This window comes from Topomyia yanbarensis, chromosome 3, assembly GCF_030247195.1.
Source record: "Topomyia yanbarensis strain Yona2022 chromosome 3, ASM3024719v1, whole genome shotgun sequence".
Taxonomy (NCBI): Eukaryota; Metazoa; Arthropoda; class Insecta; order Diptera; family Culicidae; genus Topomyia; species Topomyia yanbarensis.
In genome coordinates, this window is record NC_080672.1 from 261,522,571 (window position 1) to 261,541,819 (window position 19,249).

Sequence of the window (19,249 nt, forward strand, 5' to 3'; positions counted from 1 at the left end):
ATGCATACTTTAGGAAAGTTACAATAATTGCAAAATTCAGTTTACGTCGCAGAGTTAGCTGCAATTCAGTACACCCTTGGAATCATCGACACTCTGCCCACAGATCACTACTTCATTATTTCGAACAGCCTCAGCTCTATCGAGGTGTCGCGGAATTGGTGGTTTGGAAGGGTATAAGGTCCAGGAGTCGATCCAAGCAAGCGATGCGACCTGTAAAGCAAATTTTATTAGGTAGTTGTTTAGTTAGTCTTCGAGTACACGATCACTCGAAAAAGATCTTGTTTAGTTTTTGGTTCTTTTTAAACTCTGGGCAGCAAGCCACCGTGAGTATCCTATGTTCCCCAAACAAAAGCAATTTGAACTCCACACGGCCGACCGTGGGAGTATTGCCTAGAAAAGCTAATCTTATCTGCGTAATGGGCCGGATTACTATTTATTGCAAAGTATTTAGACAGAATTCGCTATTTCTTCTCTACGATATATTTATTAGGTTGAAAACTACCGAGTGATAACACATTATACAGGCAAAGAGCTAGGGACCATCCATAAATGACGTAGCATTATATGGGGGAGGGGGAGTTTTGTAATTTGTGATGATGTGTGACGACAGGGGGGGGGGGGGTAGGGGGTCATGTCATGCTACGTAGCTTTTTTAAAGGGAATAGGGGTTGACCTGATGTCACGACAATTTTACGAGTTTCATCTAACTGACATCGTTTTTTATTATTTTTTCATTTTTTACGGGGTCAAGGGGAGGGGTAGGGTTACCGTCAAGCTACCTAATTATCAGGGGGGTATTTAGAGTTTTGTGACGAAATACTACGATGGGGGAGGGGGGTGTTGAAAATCATTCAAAAAATGCTACGTCATTTATGGATGATCCCTTATGATAGCGCGAGATGTTATAAATCCAGGAAAGTATTTATTATTTTCCATATCGTATTGTTTATGGAATACAAGTATACGAGCGATAATAACGAACACTGAAGGGAAATATAAAGGATTGTTAACCTGATGCATGGGCTTGTTAGCAATAACGGAGCTTGAAATTAGGTTCATAAAAACAGACGCGACGAACTTTCAATACTTTCCGTGATCATCGATACTAGTCAGATTAAAGTCTTATTGGGTCTAATTTCCGATCAACTATTCATTTTTACGGCCATGTTTTCTCGACTAGATCTGTTCACACCCTCTCATTCTGCTACTATCGGCAGAAGGCTGATAGCACCCAGTCGTCACCGGTCTAAGGACCAAATGTCATCAATAGACTTAGACTCGCGTGGAGGCATGAGATAGGAAATGTTCGGATACGGAACTAAATTTTTTGTAGCAACCGATTGGTTTTACGGTAACGCTCAAACTGTAGATAACATTTATTATAAGCGGTATTTTGGATCACTTATGCAAAATTACACTTACAAGAAGTAGTTTCTCCCTATTTTCCACGCTTCCTGATTGTCGTATCTACCGCTATATTGTTGTATTTTAGGTCAAGTTAGGGTGAGATACCTTAACTGCCGAATCGCAATTTCAGGTCGCCGTGCTAAGGGGAGGCAAAGGTGTATGTTAATCGATTTTCTCACACTGCTTTTCTCACTGTACTTACAGGTTTGTATTCTCACAACTTGAACTGTTTCGTTCTCCCTGTCGCAATCACACACAGTTTAATTTTATTATCTCCTTTAAATATTTCCAACTATCACTATCCAAAAGCTATACTTTTCCTTTCTACCGTAACTAATCTTTTTTGTTTTCTATCCATACACGCTAACTGTCAAACTTCTATGCACTGATTTTATGTTGCTTTAGAGCATCCCCAGTGGTGTCGCAACACCCCAGCCCGTAACATCCGGTACTCCCGGATTTACTCAATCTCTAACACCGCTAGATTCACCACGCCACGTCTCTGAACACTGCCATCAGCAGTCCTCACATCTACCTGTCGCACTCGTCCGTCTATGCCTTGAATAACTGCCTCGACGATGCCTCGTTTCCAGCCTTTCCTATTCTTTCCGTCGACCACGAACACCAAGTCTCCCATTTTCAGCGGTTTCTGCTCGTCGTGCCATTTCGAACGTGGGTTTATTGTTGGCAAGTATTCTTTACGCCATCTTTCCCACATTTTTTCAGCAAGGTATTGTGAGCGTTTGTAAAGATTCCGCAGTGCTTCTGCCGAATTGGACGGTCCATCTTCTAGGCACGTATCCGCACCGGTCACCGTTCCCCGTAAGAAGTGATTTGGGGTCAGTGCTTCTGTTTCTTCCGAGTCTTGTGGCAAATAGGTCAACGGACGTGTGTTTATCATGTCCGCCACTTTAGCCAATGTTGTCGATAAGATTTCATCCGTCAGCTTCCGCCCGTCATCGAGCGCCCGCATTGCGTCTTTCACAGACCGCACCATTCTTTCCCAGATTCCCCCCATATGGGGTGTTCCCGGAGGATTGAAGTGCCAAGATGTTACAGGACTAGCCAGACGTTCGGCGCACTCCCCATTTATCTTCTCCATTTTCACTACCTCGTTGTTTGTACCTCGAAAACAGGTTGCATTATCTGAGAAAATGTGATTCGGCTTGCCAAACCTGCTGCGGAAACGACTGATAGCCATTCGACATGATTCGGTGGTTAGACTGTGAACCACCTCCAAATGCACCGCGCGTACTGCCAAACAAGTAAATATAGCCACCCAACGCTTTTCCTTCCGTCGACCAATCATCACCTCGAGCGGACCAAGGTAGTCGATGCTCACAGAACTAAATGGCCGCATGCTAGAACTTACTCGTTCTACGGGCAGTGGGGCCATCCTAGGAGCTCGTGGACGGCACTTGTTTACTTTGCACCAAACGCATCTCTTCACCACACTTTTGCTAGCTGGCCGCAGCTTAGGGATCTGGAACCGCTGTCGCATTTCATTGAAGACGGTCTCCGAATTCGCGTGTCCAAACTCCTCGTGGTGATGCTGAATCAATTTCTGCGTGATTTCGTGTGAACGCGACAGAATTATTGGATGCCTTTTGTCGAAAGAACACTCATTCGCATTCGTCATTCTGCCATCCATCCGCAGCACACCTTCTTCATCCAAGATTGGAGAGCTCTTGTAGATACAGCTTCCCTTTTTCACGGCTTCTAATGGCTCACCCGGTTGACGTTTTAAATTGTTGGAGAGCGCACTCATTTCATCCGGGAAACTGTCCCACTGGACCTGCCGCCATAGAACTACTTCAGCTTGCTGGAATTCTTCTTTTGTAAGTGGTCCCTGTACCGTCGCACACTTCATTACAATTCTATCGATCATCTTTTGTTGCTTTGCCGTAGCTTGTGATGTCATTATTGGCTCACCTTTTTGCTTGCGTCGACAATTAGCAACAAAACGAATAACACTCGCTGTCACCCTCAGCAGTCTCGTCCAGCGGGAAAGCACCTCGGCGTCGATCAATCCGTGGAACAAGATAGCACCTCTTACTTCCTCTTCTGTTTCGTCAAACGTGGCCTCTTCCGACGGCCACTGGTATTGCGGAAGATACAAAAACGCTATTCCGGTAAACCACTCTCCATCGCTTTGCAGTGGTGGGCCTTGTCCCCACTTAGTTAGCACATCCGCAATGTTGAGTTTTGTCGGGATCCATCGCCAGTCTTTCACATTCGTAAGCTCCCAAATTTCTCCTACTCGGAATGCAACAAACTGTTTATATTTGTGTTGGTCTGAACGAAGCCAACTGCACACGGTACGAGAATCTGTCCAGAAAACAGTACGAGCGATCTTATGGGTGTGTGTGCTCAAGATTGTTTGTGATAGCCGAGCCCCCAAAACCGCACCCATCAGCTCCAAACGAGGAATTGACTGGCGTTTCAGAGGTGCTACCTTTGCTCTAGACATAATAAGACTGCATCGCACTACACCTCGAGCGACCACACGCAAATACGCCGCGCAACCGTACGCAAGGTCGCTGGCATCGGTAAAGATGTGTACCTCCAACGACTCAATTTCGTCGGTTTTGGCCTCGCCGATGTAACAACGTGGTATCCGTATTGCTTCCACATCAGACAGGAGATCGGTCCAGCGCTTCCACAGGTCCCAGCAATCGGAATCGATTTCTTGATCCCAGTCGCATTTCGAACGCCACAGATGCTGAATAATAATTTTGCCGTGGATAGTGAACGGAGACAGCAACCCGAGTGGATCAAAGAATCCCATCACACAGCTTGCGACCAGTCGTTTTGTTGGTCGTTTGCCTTCGTACAGGTATTCCAACAACTCCTCGCGATGTCGTGTAGAGAAGGAAAACTCATCCGTTTCCGGATTCCATATAACTCCTAGAACCCGCTCTTGGAATGTTTCCTTATCGCGGTTGAAGTGTACCGGTGCGACGGGTTTCTCCTCTCCCAGGCACTTAAGAAATTCCGGTGAGTTGGATACCCAGTTACGAATCTCGAAACCGCCCTTCGAGTGCACCAAGCGGATCTCTGTTGCCAGCTTTGCTGCAGCTTTAACCGTGTCGGTACTGTCGAAGTAGTCATCTACGTAATGTCGGTTTATGATAGCCGCAGCCGCTTCTGGATACTGGACGGCTAGCTCCTCGGCATTTCGATTTTTAACGAATTAAGCCGAGCACGGAGAGCTAGTCGCGCCAAATGTTGCTACGTCCATTACATAGACACTTGGGGGATCGTCTGAAGACTTTCTGAAGATGAAACGCTGTGCTTGTTTATCCTCGGCACGGATTTTCAGCTGATGGAACATCTCTTTTAGATCCCCGCCGAATGCTATTCGTCGTTCACGAAAACCGATGATGACCTTCACCAACGGAACAAGTAAGTCTGGCCCTTTAAGCAGTTGTGAATTGAGTGAGACTCCTTGTACGGTTGCTGCAGCGTCCCATACGAGCCGTATCTTATCAGGTTTTTTCGGGTTTCGGACGACGTTGAGCGGGAGGTACCAGACCTTTTCAGGTGCAGTCTGGGCCAACTCGTCGGCAGTAGCTAGGTGTGCATAACCTTTTCGCTGGTACTCGTCTATCTGCATGTTAACGTTCGCGCATAATGTCGGATTCTTTTCCAATCGTTTCTCTAGCTGCTTCAATCGTCGCAATGCCATGGGATAACTGTTTGGGAAGTGTGGATCATCGGTCTTCCATAAAAGTCCGGTTTCGAAACGCTCGCAGACTCGTTTTGTAGTGTGCTCGAGTATTTTCCGTGCCCGTCGGTCTTCCTCCGTTTCCCGTGGTACTATTACAACCGACTCTTCTAGCGCGTAGTGGCTTCTGAGTAATTCATGCAGATCTTCGTTGGTAATCTCCTTGTGATAACCGAGGTAATTACCCACTGAAGCTGTAATAGGGTTTTTTGGCCCGTAAACCGTCCATCCGAGGTTGCATTTTACTGCGATGGGATCTACAGGTGTGCCCATTTTAGCTTCCAGCGGAGCAAATGAATGGATGTTGTTCAACCCAATGAGCAACTCCGGCTGTCCATCGTAAGACTCGATTGTCAAACCCTGCATATGTTTGAACTGTGCGATAAGTTCCTGGGAGTCCAATTTTTGGTACGGCAATGTCAGCTTTCCTACCGTGCGAACATTGTGTAACAGAAGCTTGTTACCTGCGCTTACTCCGACACCCGATACCCAAATATTCATTCGTCTCGATTCCTTCTCTTCGCGTGTCACGTCAGCCGTCCATCTAATCGTCAGCCGTTCCTTTACACCAACGATGCCTAGCCGGTCAGCTACTCTTTTCTCTAATAACGTGACAGAGGCGCCTTCGTCTAGAAACGCTAGCACCGTTACCGATTGAATACCCCACTGTAGCTGGACCGGAACCATCCGAAACAAGATTTTCGAATGCGATCGGATATGCGCGCTCATACTGACCACATTTCCGACCGGATGCATTAGCGGGTTATGGCGCTCCCTACATTCACCTACGTTACAGCGGATTTTGAACTTGCACTGTCCGCTGTGCTCGTTTAGGCATACGATGCAGAGCTTTTCACGGGTTGCTAGCTTCAGTCGGTCGGCATAATCGATTTTCCTGAAGTCCTCACAATACCTCAAGCGATGATCCGTCCTTTCGCACATTTTGCATGGCTTCAGTTTTCCCGGGTCGCTTGAACCTGCAATCGAGGTACCAGTTTCGCTGTGGCTGTATAACGCGCCTTTCTCCTTTACTCTTTTGTTTCCCGGTTGTGCCCCTCCTTTGCGCTGGAGCGCCGGTTGCATGTCGACATCTACATCGCACGCATCATCGACGATATCCATCAGGAAATCTGTCAGTGTTCGCAATGTTGGCTCTCCTGAAGCGTGGATTCGTTGATAGTGAATCCAATCACGCTTGTCGCGGTCTGGTATCTTTGCAACCAGAGATTTTATTAGCAGCGGGTTGACAAGGTGTTGTCGTAGTCCTGCGGCCTCGAGATGTTCGCAGAGTTGTTCCACAGTGTTTCCGAATGGAATAAAACTCCGCAGATTGTCAGGTTTTGGTGGTTCTAATTCGTCGATTTGATTCAAAAACTCCTGGAGAAGTTGTTCCGGACGACCATAGTGTCGATGCAGTTTTTCAATAACTCTTGGGACCGATTCAGGAAGCAACAACTGACCGGATACTAGCTCCAAGGCTCTTCCTTCCAGACACTCCTGAAGTCGCACCAAGTTTTCGTGGTTCATGTACCCGCAGGTTTCGTTGGACACTTTATACGACGCATAGAACAACGGCCACTGTTTGGGCTTACCGGAGAACTTGGGAAGTTTTGTTGTCAATCCCTTCCTCGCGGCCATCTGGGCCTTTGTAGGTCTAGTTTGCGCCTGCCTCAGTCCATATTGGCTCTCCTCGACGACCTTCTCCTTCATTCTTGGTGAAGTTGGTGGAGTATTGTTCTCTTTCTTGTCTGACAGTCGTCGGGAGTATTGACTCTGGTGGTCGGAATAGTTGTCGGAATCGCTCTCGTCTTCGCACATCTTGCCGACTCTAGAGGAACAATGCGCTTGCGAGCTGTAGTCATCTGTTTTCGACGCACCTTTCATGACCGCCAATGCTTTCAGCTCATCGTCCAGCTCGGCCATTTTATTTTCAAATGCCTGACGATTCGCCTTCATTCGCTCGATCTGCGCCTTCTTTCTCTGCAGCATCTCCACCTGCCACGCCTTTTCTTCTTCTTCGTCTTCTTCACGCCTTCTCATCTCCATCTCCATTTTCTTCCTTTCGAATGCGCGCTGCATCATTCTCTCCTTTTGCTGCAGCATCATCTCCGCCTCCATCTCCTCAGTCTGTCGCTTCTGCTTTTCCTCCAACGCTTTCAGTCTTTGTTCCACGCTGGAAGTACCTGCCAGCGTACCTACACTGGATTTATCAGATTCGCGCCTTTTGGCATCCTTCCGCTTCTGTTGGTACTCCTGGGCCTGTTTCCGGCAGGCTTTGCTTTGGCAGTACCACTTATCCGGAATTGAATCCTCCTTTACTCCCAGGCAACGAGTGTGGAACCATTTTAAACAACCGTCGCAACCAATCATTTGTTCGTCACAAGTCGACGGACCGCAGATTCCGCATGGAGTTGAGGTCAAATCCATTTGTGATGCAGATTCGAAATCGGAAGGCGTATCGTGGGGTAAGTCCGACATCCCTAGTAAACACTACCTGTGTTACTTCTTTTTGAGAATGTTCGGATACGGAACTAAATTTTTTGTAGCAACCGATTGGTTTTACGGTAACGCTCAAACTGTAAATAACATTTATTATAAGCGGTATTTTGGATCACTTATGCAAAATTACACTTACAAGAAGTAGTTTCTCCCTATTTTCCACGCTTCCTGATTGTCGTATCTACCGCTATATTGTTGTATTTTAGGTCAAGTTAGGGTGAGATACCTTAACTGCCGAATCGCAATTTCAGGTCGCCGTGCTAAGGGGAGGCAAAGGTGTATGTTAATCGATTTTCTCACACTGCTTTTCTCACTGTACTTACAGGTTTGTATTCTCACAACTTGAACTGTTTCGTTCTCCCTGTCGCAATCACACACAGTTTAATTTTATTATCTCCTTTAAATATTTCCAACTATCACTATCCAAAAGCTATACTTTTCCTTTCTACCGTAACTAATCTTTTTTGTTTTCTATCCATACACGCTAACTGTCAAACTTCTATGCACTGATTTTATGTTGCTTTAGAGCATCCCCAGTGGTGTCGCAACACCCCAGCCCGTAACATCCGGTACTCCCGGATTTACTCAATCTCTAACACCGCTAGATTCACCACGCCACGTCTCTGAACACTGCCATCAGCAGTCCTCACATCTACCTGTCGCACTCGTCCGTCTATGCCTTGAATAACTGCCTCGACGATGCCTCGTTTCCAGCCTTTCCTATTCTTTCCGTCGACCACGAACACCAAGTCTCCCATTTTCAGCGGTTTCTGCTCGTCGTGCCATTTCGAACGTGGGTTTATTGTTGGCAAGTATTCTTTACGCCATCTTTCCCACATTTTTTCAGCAAGGTATTGTGAGCGTTTGTAAAGATTCCGCAGTGCTTCTGCCGAATTGGACGGTCCATCTTCTAGGCACGTATCCGCACCGGTCACCGTTCCCCGTAAGAAGTGATTTGGGGTCAGTGCTTCTGTTTCTTCCGAGTCTTGTGGCAAATAGGTCAACGGACGTGTGTTTATCATGTCCGCCACTTTAGCCAATGTTGTCGATAAGATTTCATCCGTCAGCTTCCGCCCGTCATCGAGCGCCCGCATTGCGTCTTTCACAGACCGCACCATTCTTTCCCAGATTCCCCCCATATGGGGTGTTCCCGGAGGATTGAAGTGCCAAGATGTTACAGGACTAGCCAGACGTTCGGCGCACTCCCCATTTATCTTCTCCATTTTCACTACCTCGTTGTTTGTACCTCGAAAACAGGTTGCATTATCTGAGAAAATGTGATTCGGCTTGCCAAACCTGCTGCGGAAACGACTGATAGCCATTCGACATGATTCGGTGGTTAGACTGTGAACCACCTCCAAATGCACCGCGCGTACTGCCAAACAAGTAAATATAGCCACCCAACGCTTTTCCTTCCGTCGACCAATCATCACCTCGAGCGGACCAAGGTAGTCGATGCTCACAGAACTAAATGGCCGCATGCTAGAACTTACTCGTTCTACGGGCAGTGGGGCCATCCTAGGAGCTCGTGGACGGCACTTGTTTACTTTGCACCAAACGCATCTCTTCACCACACTTTTGCTAGCTGGCCGCAGCTTAGGGATCTGGAACCGCTGTCGCATTTCATTGAAGACGGTCTCCGAATTCGCGTGTCCAAACTCCTCGTGGTGATGCTGAATCAATTTCTGCGTGATTTCGTGTGAACGCGACAGAATTATTGGATGCCTTTTGTCGAAAGAACACTCATTCGCATTCGTCATTCTGCCATCCATCCGCAGCACACCTTCTTCATCCAAGATTGGAGAGCTCTTGTAGATACAGCTTCCCTTTTTCACGGCTTCTAATGGCTCACCCGGTTGACGTTTTAAATTGTTGGAGAGCGCACTCATTTCATCCGGGAAACTGTCCCACTGGACCTGCCGCCATAGAACTACTTCAGCTTGCTGGAATTCTTCTTTTGTAAGTGGTCCCTGTACCGTCGCACACTTCATTACAATTCTATCGATCATCTTTTGTTGCTTTGCCGTAGCTTGTGATGTCATTATTGGCTCACCTTTTTGCTTGCGTCGACAATTAGCAACAAAACGAATAACACTCGCTGTCACCCTCAGCAGTCTCGTCCAGCGGGAAAGCACCTCGGCGTCGATCAATCCGTGGAACAAGATAGCACCTCTTACTTCCTCTTCTGTTTCGTCAAACGTGGCCTCTTCCGACGGCCACTGGTATTGCGGAAGATACAAAAACGCTATTCCGGTAAACCACTCTCCATCGCTTTGCAGTGGTGGGCCTTGTCCCCACTTAGTTAGCACATCCGCAATGTTGAGTTTTGTCGGGATCCATCGCCAGTCTTTCACATTCGTAAGCTCCCAAATTTCTCCTACTCGGAATGCAACAAACTGTTTATATTTGTGTTGGTCTGAACGAAGCCAACTGCACACGGTACGAGAATCTGTCCAGAAAACAGTACGAGCGATCTTATGGGTGTGTGTGCTCAAGATTGTTTGTGATAGCCGAGCCCCCAAAACCGCACCCATCAGCTCCAAACGAGGAATTGACTGGCGTTTCAGAGGTGCTACCTTTGCTCTAGACATAATAAGACTGCATCGCACTACACCTCGAGCGACCACACGCAAATACGCCGCGCAACCGTACGCAAGGTCGCTGGCATCGGTAAAGATGTGTACCTCCAACGACTCAATTTCGTCGGTTTTGGCCTCGCCGATGTAACAACGTGGTATCCGTATTGCTTCCACATCAGACAGGAGATCGGTCCAGCGCTTCCACAGGTCCCAGCAATCGGAATCGATTTCTTGATCCCAGTCGCATTTCGAACGCCACAGATGCTGAATAATAATTTTGCCGTGGATAGTGAACGGAGACAGCAACCCGAGTGGATCAAAGAATCCCATCACACAGCTTGCGACCAGTCGTTTTGTTGGTCGTTTGCCTTCGTACAGGTATTCCAACAACTCCTCGCGATGTCGTGTAGAGAAGGAAAACTCATCCGTTTCCGGATTCCATATAACTCCTAGAACCCGCTCTTGGAATGTTTCCTTATCGCGGTTGAAGTGTACCGGTGCGACGGGTTTCTCCTCTCCCAGGCACTTAAGAAATTCCGGTGAGTTGGATACCCAGTTACGAATCTCGAAACCGCCCTTCGAGTGCACCAAGCGGATCTCTGTTGCCAGCTTTGCTGCAGCTTTAACCGTGTCGGTACTGTCGAAGTAGTCATCTACGTAATGTCGGTTTATGATAGCCGCAGCCGCTTCTGGATACTGGACGGCTAGCTCCTCGGCATTTCGATTTTTAACGAATTAAGCCGAGCACGGAGAGCTAGTCGCGCCAAATGTTGCTACGTCCATTACATAGACACTTGGGGGATCGTCTGAAGACTTTCTGAAGATGAAACGCTGTGCTTGTTTATCCTCGGCACGGATTTTCAGCTGATGGAACATCTCTTTTAGATCCCCGCCGAATGCTATTCGTCGTTCACGAAAACCGATGATGACCTTCACCAACGGAACAAGTAAGTCTGGCCCTTTAAGCAGTTGTGAATTGAGTGAGACTCCTTGTACGGTTGCTGCAGCGTCCCATACGAGCCGTATCTTATCAGGTTTTTTCGGGTTTCGGACGACGTTGAGCGGGAGGTACCAGACCTTTTCAGGTGCAGTCTGGGCCAACTCGTCGGCAGTAGCTAGGTGTGCATAACCTTTTCGCTGGTACTCGTCTATCTGCATGTTAACGTTCGCGCATAATGTCGGATTCTTTTCCAATCGTTTCTCTAGCTGCTTCAATCGTCGCAATGCCATGGGATAACTGTTTGGGAAGTGTGGATCATCGGTCTTCCATAAAAGTCCGGTTTCGAAACGCTCGCAGACTCGTTTTGTAGTGTGCTCGAGTATTTTCCGTGCCCGTCGGTCTTCCTCCGTTTCCCGTGGTACTATTACAACCGACTCTTCTAGCGCGTAGTGGCTTCTGAGTAATTCATGCAGATCTTCGTTGGTAATCTCCTTGTGATAACCGAGGTAATTACCCACTGAAGCTGTAATAGGGTTTTTTGGCCCGTAAACCGTCCATCCGAGGTTGCATTTTACTGCGATGGGATCTACAGGTGTGCCCATTTTAGCTTCCAGCGGAGCAAATGAATGGATGTTGTTCAACCCAATGAGCAACTCCGGCTGTCCATCGTAAGACTCGATTGTCAAACCCTGCATATGTTTGAACTGTGCGATAAGTTCCTGGGAGTCCAATTTTTGGTACGGCAATGTCAGCTTTCCTACCGTGCGAACATTGTGTAACAGAAGCTTGTTACCTGCGCTTACTCCGACACCCGATACCCAAATATTCATTCGTCTCGATTCCTTCTCTTCGCGTGTCACGTCAGCCGTCCATCTAATCGTCAGCCGTTCCTTTACACCAACGATGCCTAGCCGGTCAGCTACTCTTTTCTCTAATAACGTGACAGAGGCGCCTTCGTCTAGAAACGCTAGCACCGTTACCGATTGAATACCCCACTGTAGCTGGACCGGAACCATCCGAAACAAGATTTTCGAATGCGATCGGATATGCGCGCTCATACTGACCACATTTCCGACCGGATGCATTAGCGGGTTATGGCGCTCCCTACATTCACCTACGTTACAGCGGATTTTGAACTTGCACTGTCCGCTGTGCTCGTTTAGGCATACGATGCAGAGCTTTTCACGGGTTGCTAGCTTCAGTCGGTCGGCATAATCGATTTTCCTGAAGTCCTCACAATACCTCAAGCGATGATCCGTCCTTTCGCACATTTTGCATGGCTTCAGTTTTCCCGGGTCGCTTGAACCTGCAATCGAGGTACCAGTTTCGCTGTGGCTGTATAACGCGCCTTTCTCCTTTACTCTTTTGTTTCCCGGTTGTGCCCCTCCTTTACGCTGGAGCGCCGGTTGCATGTCGACATCTACATCGCACGCATCATCGACGATATCCATCAGGAAATCTGTCAGTGTTCGCAATGTTGGCTCTCCTGAAGCGTGGATTCGTTGATAGTGAATCCAATCACGCTTGTCGCGGTCTGGTATCTTTGCAACCAGAGATTTTATTAGCAGCGGGTTGACAAGGTGTTGTCGTAGTCCTGCGGCCTCGAGATGTTCGCAGAGTTGTTCCACAGTGTTTCCGAATGGAATAAAACTCCGCAGATTGTCAGGTTTTGGTGGTTCTAATTCGTCGATTTGATTCAAAAACTCCTGGAGAAGTTGTTCCGGACGACCATAGTGTCGATGCAGTTTTTCAATAACTCTTGGGACCGATTCAGGAAGCAACAACTGACCGGATACTAGCTCCAAGGCTCTTCCTTCCAGACACTCCTGAAGTCGCACCAAGTTTTCGTGGTTCATGTACCCGCAGGTTTCGTTGGACACTTTATACGACGCATAGAACAACGGCCACTGTTTGGGCTTACCGGAGAACTTGGGAAGTTTTGTTGTCAATCCCTTCCTCGCGGCCATCTGGGCCTTTGTAGGTCTAGTTTGCGCCTGCCTCAGTCCATATTGGCTCTCCTCGACGACCTTCTCCTTCATTCTTGGTGAAGTTGGTGGAGTATTGTTCTCTTTCTTGTCTGACAGTCGTCGGGAGTATTGACTCTGGTGGTCGGAATAGTTGTCGGAATCGCTCTCGTCTTCGCACATCTTGCCGACTCTAGAGGAACAATGCGCTTGCGAGCTGTAGTCATCTGTTTTCGACGCACCTTTCATGACCGCCAATGCTTTCAGCTCATCGTCCAGCTCGGCCATTTTATTTTCAAATGCCTGACGATTCGCCTTCATTCGCTCGATCTGCGCCTTCTTTCTCTGCAGCATCTCCACCTGCCACGCCTTTTCTTCTTCTTCGTCTTCTTCACGCCTTCTCATCTCCATCTCCATTTTCTTCCTTTCGAATGCGCGCTGCATCATTCTCTCCTTTTGCTGCAGCATCATCTCCGCCTCCATCTCCTCAGTCTGTCGCTTCTGCTTTTCCTCCAACGCTTTCAGTCTTTGTTCCACGCTGGAAGTACCTGCCAGCGTACCTACACTGGATTTATCAGATTCGCGCCTTTTGGCATCCTTCCGCTTCTGTTGGTACTCCTGGGCCTGTTTCCGGCAGGCTTTGCTTTGGCAGTACCACTTATCCGGAATTGAATCCTCCTTTACTCCCAGGCAACGAGTGTGGAACCATTTTAAACAACCGTCGCAATCAATCATTTGTTCGTCACAAGTCGACGGACCGCAGATTCCGCATGGAGTTGAGGTCAAATCCATTTGTGATGCAGATTCGAAATCGGAAGGCGTATCGTGGGGTAAGTCCGACATCCCTAGTAAACACTACCTGTGTTACTTCTTTTTGAGAATGTTCGGATACGGAACTAAATTTTTTGTAGCAACCGATTGGTTTTACGGTAACGCTCAAACTGTAAATAACATTTATTATAAGCGGTATTTTGGATCACTTATGCAAAATTACACTTACAAGAAGTAGTTTCTCCCTATTTTCCACGCTTCCTGATTGTCGTATCTACCGCTATATTGTTGTATTTTAGGTCAAGTTAGGGTGAGATACCTTAACTGCCGAATCGCAATTTCAGGTCGCCGTGCTAAGGGGAGGCAAAGGTGTATGTTAATCGATTTTCTCACACTGCTTTTCTCACTGTACTTACAGGTTTGTATTCTCACAACTTGAACTGTTTCGTTCTCCCTGTCGCAATCACACACAGTTTAATTTTATTATCTCCTTTAAATATTTCCAACTATCACTATCCAAAAGCTATACTTTTCCTTTCTACCGTAACTAATCTTTTTTGTTTTCTATCCATACACGCTAACTGTCAAACTTCTATGCACTGATTTTATGTTGCTTTAGAGCATCCCCAGTGGTGTCGCAACAGGAAACTTGTGAGAATTTTGTTATCCCACCGTTTGACGACCCACTCTTCCGAGTGATTTCTTTAGATCGTTTAACTCCCAAAGATTTGAGTTTTTTCTATGATTGAATGAGAAATAGAACCGACAGCATGGTTTCTTTTTTATAGTAGGTTGAAAAAGCTTAAAAAGCCTGGCCAGTATTGTATTGGCACTGTGTGTAACTCACGACTCACGTTCGTGCCTAACCACTAAAAACAAGCTTTAGGCCCTTCTTCACCACTGAACTACGTCAAGGTATTACTTCGTGGGGGGTTGGTTGTGCTCTCGTCACACCTCTTTCCTCTGCTCAGAGTCTCACTGTGTTCGACCTTTGAGCTTTGATTTAACTCTCGACTCTTCTCTTGCTTCTTGTCTCAATCTATTACGTCGCTGTTTTGCTCTCGTCCCCATGAACCGTTTAGGTGCTGATTCCTTGAGCCATTTAGCTCATGTTTCCGTGAGTCATTCAGCTCCCGACCTTGTCACGATCTGCTTGGATAGTCCCCAACGGAAAACTCACCATACTCCGACCGATAGCTCTTCGACGGAGGAAGCTCCCCGGCGGTGGACCAGTTAAGTAGTACGCGAGGTAGGATTCAGCAATCAGAATATACGTGCCATAACCACAATAGATCTAAATATTGGTCGCAGTGGTCCGTCTCCAAAAAAACCTGTTTTAATCCACCTAGAGGTGCAATTGTGCCTTTCTCATTTCTCCAAACTATGATTTAAGAGCTGGTTCGTACAATATAACATTATGGAAATGTCTTTCATTCTTATTACACTTGGTAAGTATATATAAGAGCACCTTTTTGCATTCATTGCGGTATCGGTTTTAATCGGAGTTTTCTATGTGATCGCACTCCACAACCCGTAACTCCGGAGCTGGAAGTCGGATGGAAATGGAATTTAATATCAGTTTCCGGGGACGCAACACCTTTCATTTGAGACTAAGTTGATCAAATCGGTCTGCCATTTTCGAGAAACCAATATAACCGTTATTCTGAATTTGGATGCTTCCGGATCCGTCGATGGTGGCCAGTGTGGCCAAAGAGACTTTGAATGACAGATGGTGACCTAGATCTACAAATTCAACAGTTGTGTTTACATTTTGGAAAAAAATTCACCTTTTTACATTCATCGCAGAAATCGTTAGAATCGGGATTTGCTGCGTGATCGTACATATCACCCTGGAATTCAGGAACCAAAACTCGGATCCACACAAAATTCAACAGCAGCTGATGGACCTTTCATTTAAAATCAAGTTTGTCCAAATCGGTTCAGAAAATTCCGAGAAACCGATGTGGACAAATCAACAAATTTTGTTTTGTAACCATACTCTTCAACTCGTAATCCGTAATGTTAGTTTAAAATGAAATTCAATAGTAACCTATGGGAATATTATACCTTTCATTTGAATCTTAGTTTGTAAAAATCGGTTCAGCCATCTCCGAGAAACCGATGTGGACATTTTGTTAACAAATCCGCACATACACACATACATACATACATACATACAGACATACATACATACACCCATACACACAGATATTTTGCGATCTCGGCGAACTGAGTCGAATATTATATGAGACTCGGCCCTCCGGGCGTCGGTTAGAGAGCCGGTTTTTGGAGCAATTGCATAAATTTTCTATATGAAAAAGGCAAAAGAATAATATTTAATTAGCTTAATCAGCATGAGTTCAATGTTATCTTCATGTGATTATATTTTGAAATGTTGGTGGAATGGGTTTGAAAGTGGAGCGAATGGGGGGTTAGTAGAGTGGGAGTGGAGGATGCGTCAGAAATCCTTCATCTTATTTCGGTATACGGGGTGGATGAAGGAAATGCGGTGGTCCAAGGGGAGGGGAGTAATGAAGGAGTGATGTGTAAGGGCAAGGCGGGGGGAGGGGCGGCGACGCAATACTTAACTGCATATTTTGCCTCCCACTTGAGACTTGGTTTGAGAAAATCGGTTCAGTCATCACCGAAGAACCGATGTGACTTTAATTGTGAAATATGCCCGGAATTCCGGACTTCCGGAATCGTCGATAGTAGATAATATATTCAAAGAATGTTTGATGGGCAATCAGTGATCTAGATCTGCGATTAGAAGTAATTTGGTGACCATTTCAATAGTTTTTAGCCTCAGAGGTATCACGATTGTACCGATTTATATGGGAAATTCCAGTGTATCCTTACTAACACCCCTGTAACTCCGGAAGCAAGAGTCAGAACCGAATGATATTCAGCAGCAGTGAACGGTATTACTGTATCTTTCATTTGAAATCAAGTTTGTAAAAATCAGTAGAGAATTCGTTGGGGAATGGGTGTTATATTAGCTTAGGAACTTGGCGGGTTCCCTGGGGGCGTCATGAACCGTCATAGGTGGCCAATGTGGTCAAAGCTGCTTTAATTGATCATTAATGATCCAGACCCGCAAACTAGAGTAATGTTACATCAATTTTAATATGTTTTATATCATTTTAACATCATGGTGGTACCAGTTCATATGGGAATTTGCTGTGTGACCGCACTCTTCAACCCGTAACTCCGGAACCGGAAGTCGCATCAACTAAAAATTCATTAGCAGCTTATGGGAGCGTTACACCTTTCAAATGAAACTAAGTTTGCGGTGTCTCTTGCACGGTCACATAGTCCTGGCTAAGGGGCGACGAAGCGTGTCCAAACCTATGCAGGAACTTCCGGAAGCATCCATGCCCGGACAAAAACTGCGTCAAATGGAACCTCTGCACCCAACTGCATGGTGTTTTTGTTTCATGGTCTGATAGATCCTATAGAAAAACCATTTTTGTGTATTTATGGGTTATTGAGACCATTTTATGGTGTTTTGATGGTTGTGGAACTTGGCGCGGACCATATTTATGATGTTTTGAAGGGGCTGTATGGTGTCTGAGCCCATGAGAATTTACGTGTACCCAATAATAGAAAACATCTAAGTGTCGTTGTAGTTGCGATGCAATCTATGGAACGTATGATGAGAAATTGTTTGAGATCGTCAGATTAGTTTGAATACCAGCGGTAAGATAAAGCAAACGACATTGAAGTACAAAAAAAAAAGTAATGATCCGAGATTGCTTCCCTGGGGAACCCTGACTTGTTGATAAAGCAATATGACTCATGGTCCTTATTTACTAATAAGGATCTGTCAACGAGTCGCTTGTGAAAGCGATTGGTTAAAGATCAATTCCAGTAAAGTACACCCCGGTCAAAAAAAATGCGGACGGACATGGTCGACCGATTTGAACAGTTTGACGTTTGACTCAACTCGCCTGTGCTAATTGCCCCTAGGAACAAATGCAATTTGCGAATGTGATTTAAAGGCAATTTCAACTCTTAGAAAAAATTTCTGGCGGCTGAAATGCACTTGGTTGTTTTTTTGCGTTTTGCAAATATGGCGGTTCATGTTTGGCTTAAGCTTAAAAATGTTTTTTTAAACAATTGGCGTATTCTTGCTTATATTTTGTTTGTCTAGTGCACTTAATTAAGCCAACGAATGTGTGAAATTGTGAAATCGTGTAAGTATAGTGGAACAAGATCTCTGACCTAAAGTCTTAATGAAAGTCAGATTGTGGTAAGTTTTGAAGTGAAATACTAACTTCACCATTCATTCTTCCTATAGTTTGGTGGTGATTACCTAGTATACTGATAAGTTTATGTGAGTAGATAATGAATACGAAAATAAGTATTATTTGTAATTTTCATATTAGGCAATAAAGGGCGGTTAAATGGCGCGTTCCCTGAGCGATTTAAGGGCGGGTAGGGCCGCAAGAAAATGACTGCGGCAAATCGCCCAAATGTTGCATTTGAAATAACCCCCCAATTGCCAGCAAATTGCAACTGAGTTGGCAAATAACCCCCGTTAGCCAGCAACTTGCCCTTTTTGACTGGGATAGTGTGATTGCACATATCTCGACAAACATATGATTACGGCTTAAAAGCCAACTGTCAAAATTCTCTTTGAAAAGAAATTCCGGACAAATCGTTACTCACCAACCACAGATATTGGTAGTAAACAAAAGAGAAAAGTTTTCTATTTCATTAATTGCTATGAACTATGTTTAGCCAGTAACGGTTTTTCCGGAATTTGCTTTCAAAGAGAATTTTGACAGTTGGCTTTTAAGCCGTAATCATATGTTTGTCGAGATATCTTTAGGATGATAGCAGTAATCCATTCTAGTCAGGCTATTACAGATGACTTAATTTTTCCAAGCTAGCAAGAATGACACGAACATAATAAAAGCCTATTTCACTGAAATTTCTCTTCTGCACATAGAGAAATGTTCGAAAATGTGAAGGAATAATAGATATGGGATTTTAATTTCCTAATTTTCAAATGATATCAATTAATTTAACCGAGTACACACTTTAGGTAAGCTGCCAGAATTTAAATCTGATATACTGCCATATGAGACAGGCTTTCCACAATGGTCAAACGCCGTATCTCTCCAATATTTTTACATATGATCTGACAAAAATGAACGAGTGGGTGATATGCTCCACGACCACGTTCGTCCGTGCGATCGCATACTTGTTTGGTGCTCTCACGTGATCCGCTCTATATTTTCGAAAATAAGAGCTGTCAATTTGAAGTATATTTAGATATTCATATAAGCAGTAAAAATCATTTTATTTTCATGCAGAGATCTTTCCTTTAAAATTTATCTTTGGACTAGTGAGTGGG

At 45.6% G+C, this 19,249-nt stretch overlaps 2 protein-coding genes across 2 annotated transcripts; both read right to left on the reverse strand.

Annotated features, from left to right (window-relative positions):
* Positions 1-1,867: 1,867 nt before the first annotated feature.
* Positions 1,868-8,082, reverse strand: LOC131687893 (uncharacterized). The gene is made up of 3 exons (XM_058971983.1): positions 7,770-8,082; positions 4,652-7,710; positions 1,868-4,573 (listed from the first exon to the last, which is right to left on the reverse strand). The coding sequence occupies exons 2-3, from the start codon at positions 7,610-7,612 to the stop codon at positions 1,868-1,870; spliced, it is 5,667 nt and encodes a 1,888-aa protein (XP_058827966.1). The 5' UTR covers positions 7,613-7,710; positions 7,770-8,082.
* Positions 8,083-8,214: 132 nt separating this feature from the next.
* LOC131687894 (uncharacterized) lies at positions 8,215-14,429 on the reverse strand. The gene is made up of 3 exons (XM_058971985.1): positions 14,117-14,429; positions 10,999-14,057; positions 8,215-10,920 (listed from the first exon to the last, which is right to left on the reverse strand). Exons 2-3 carry the CDS (start codon positions 13,957-13,959, stop codon positions 8,215-8,217), a joined length of 5,667 nt encoding a protein of 1,888 aa, XP_058827968.1. The 5' UTR covers positions 13,960-14,057; positions 14,117-14,429.
* Between the last annotated feature and the right edge of the window lie 4,820 nt (positions 14,430-19,249).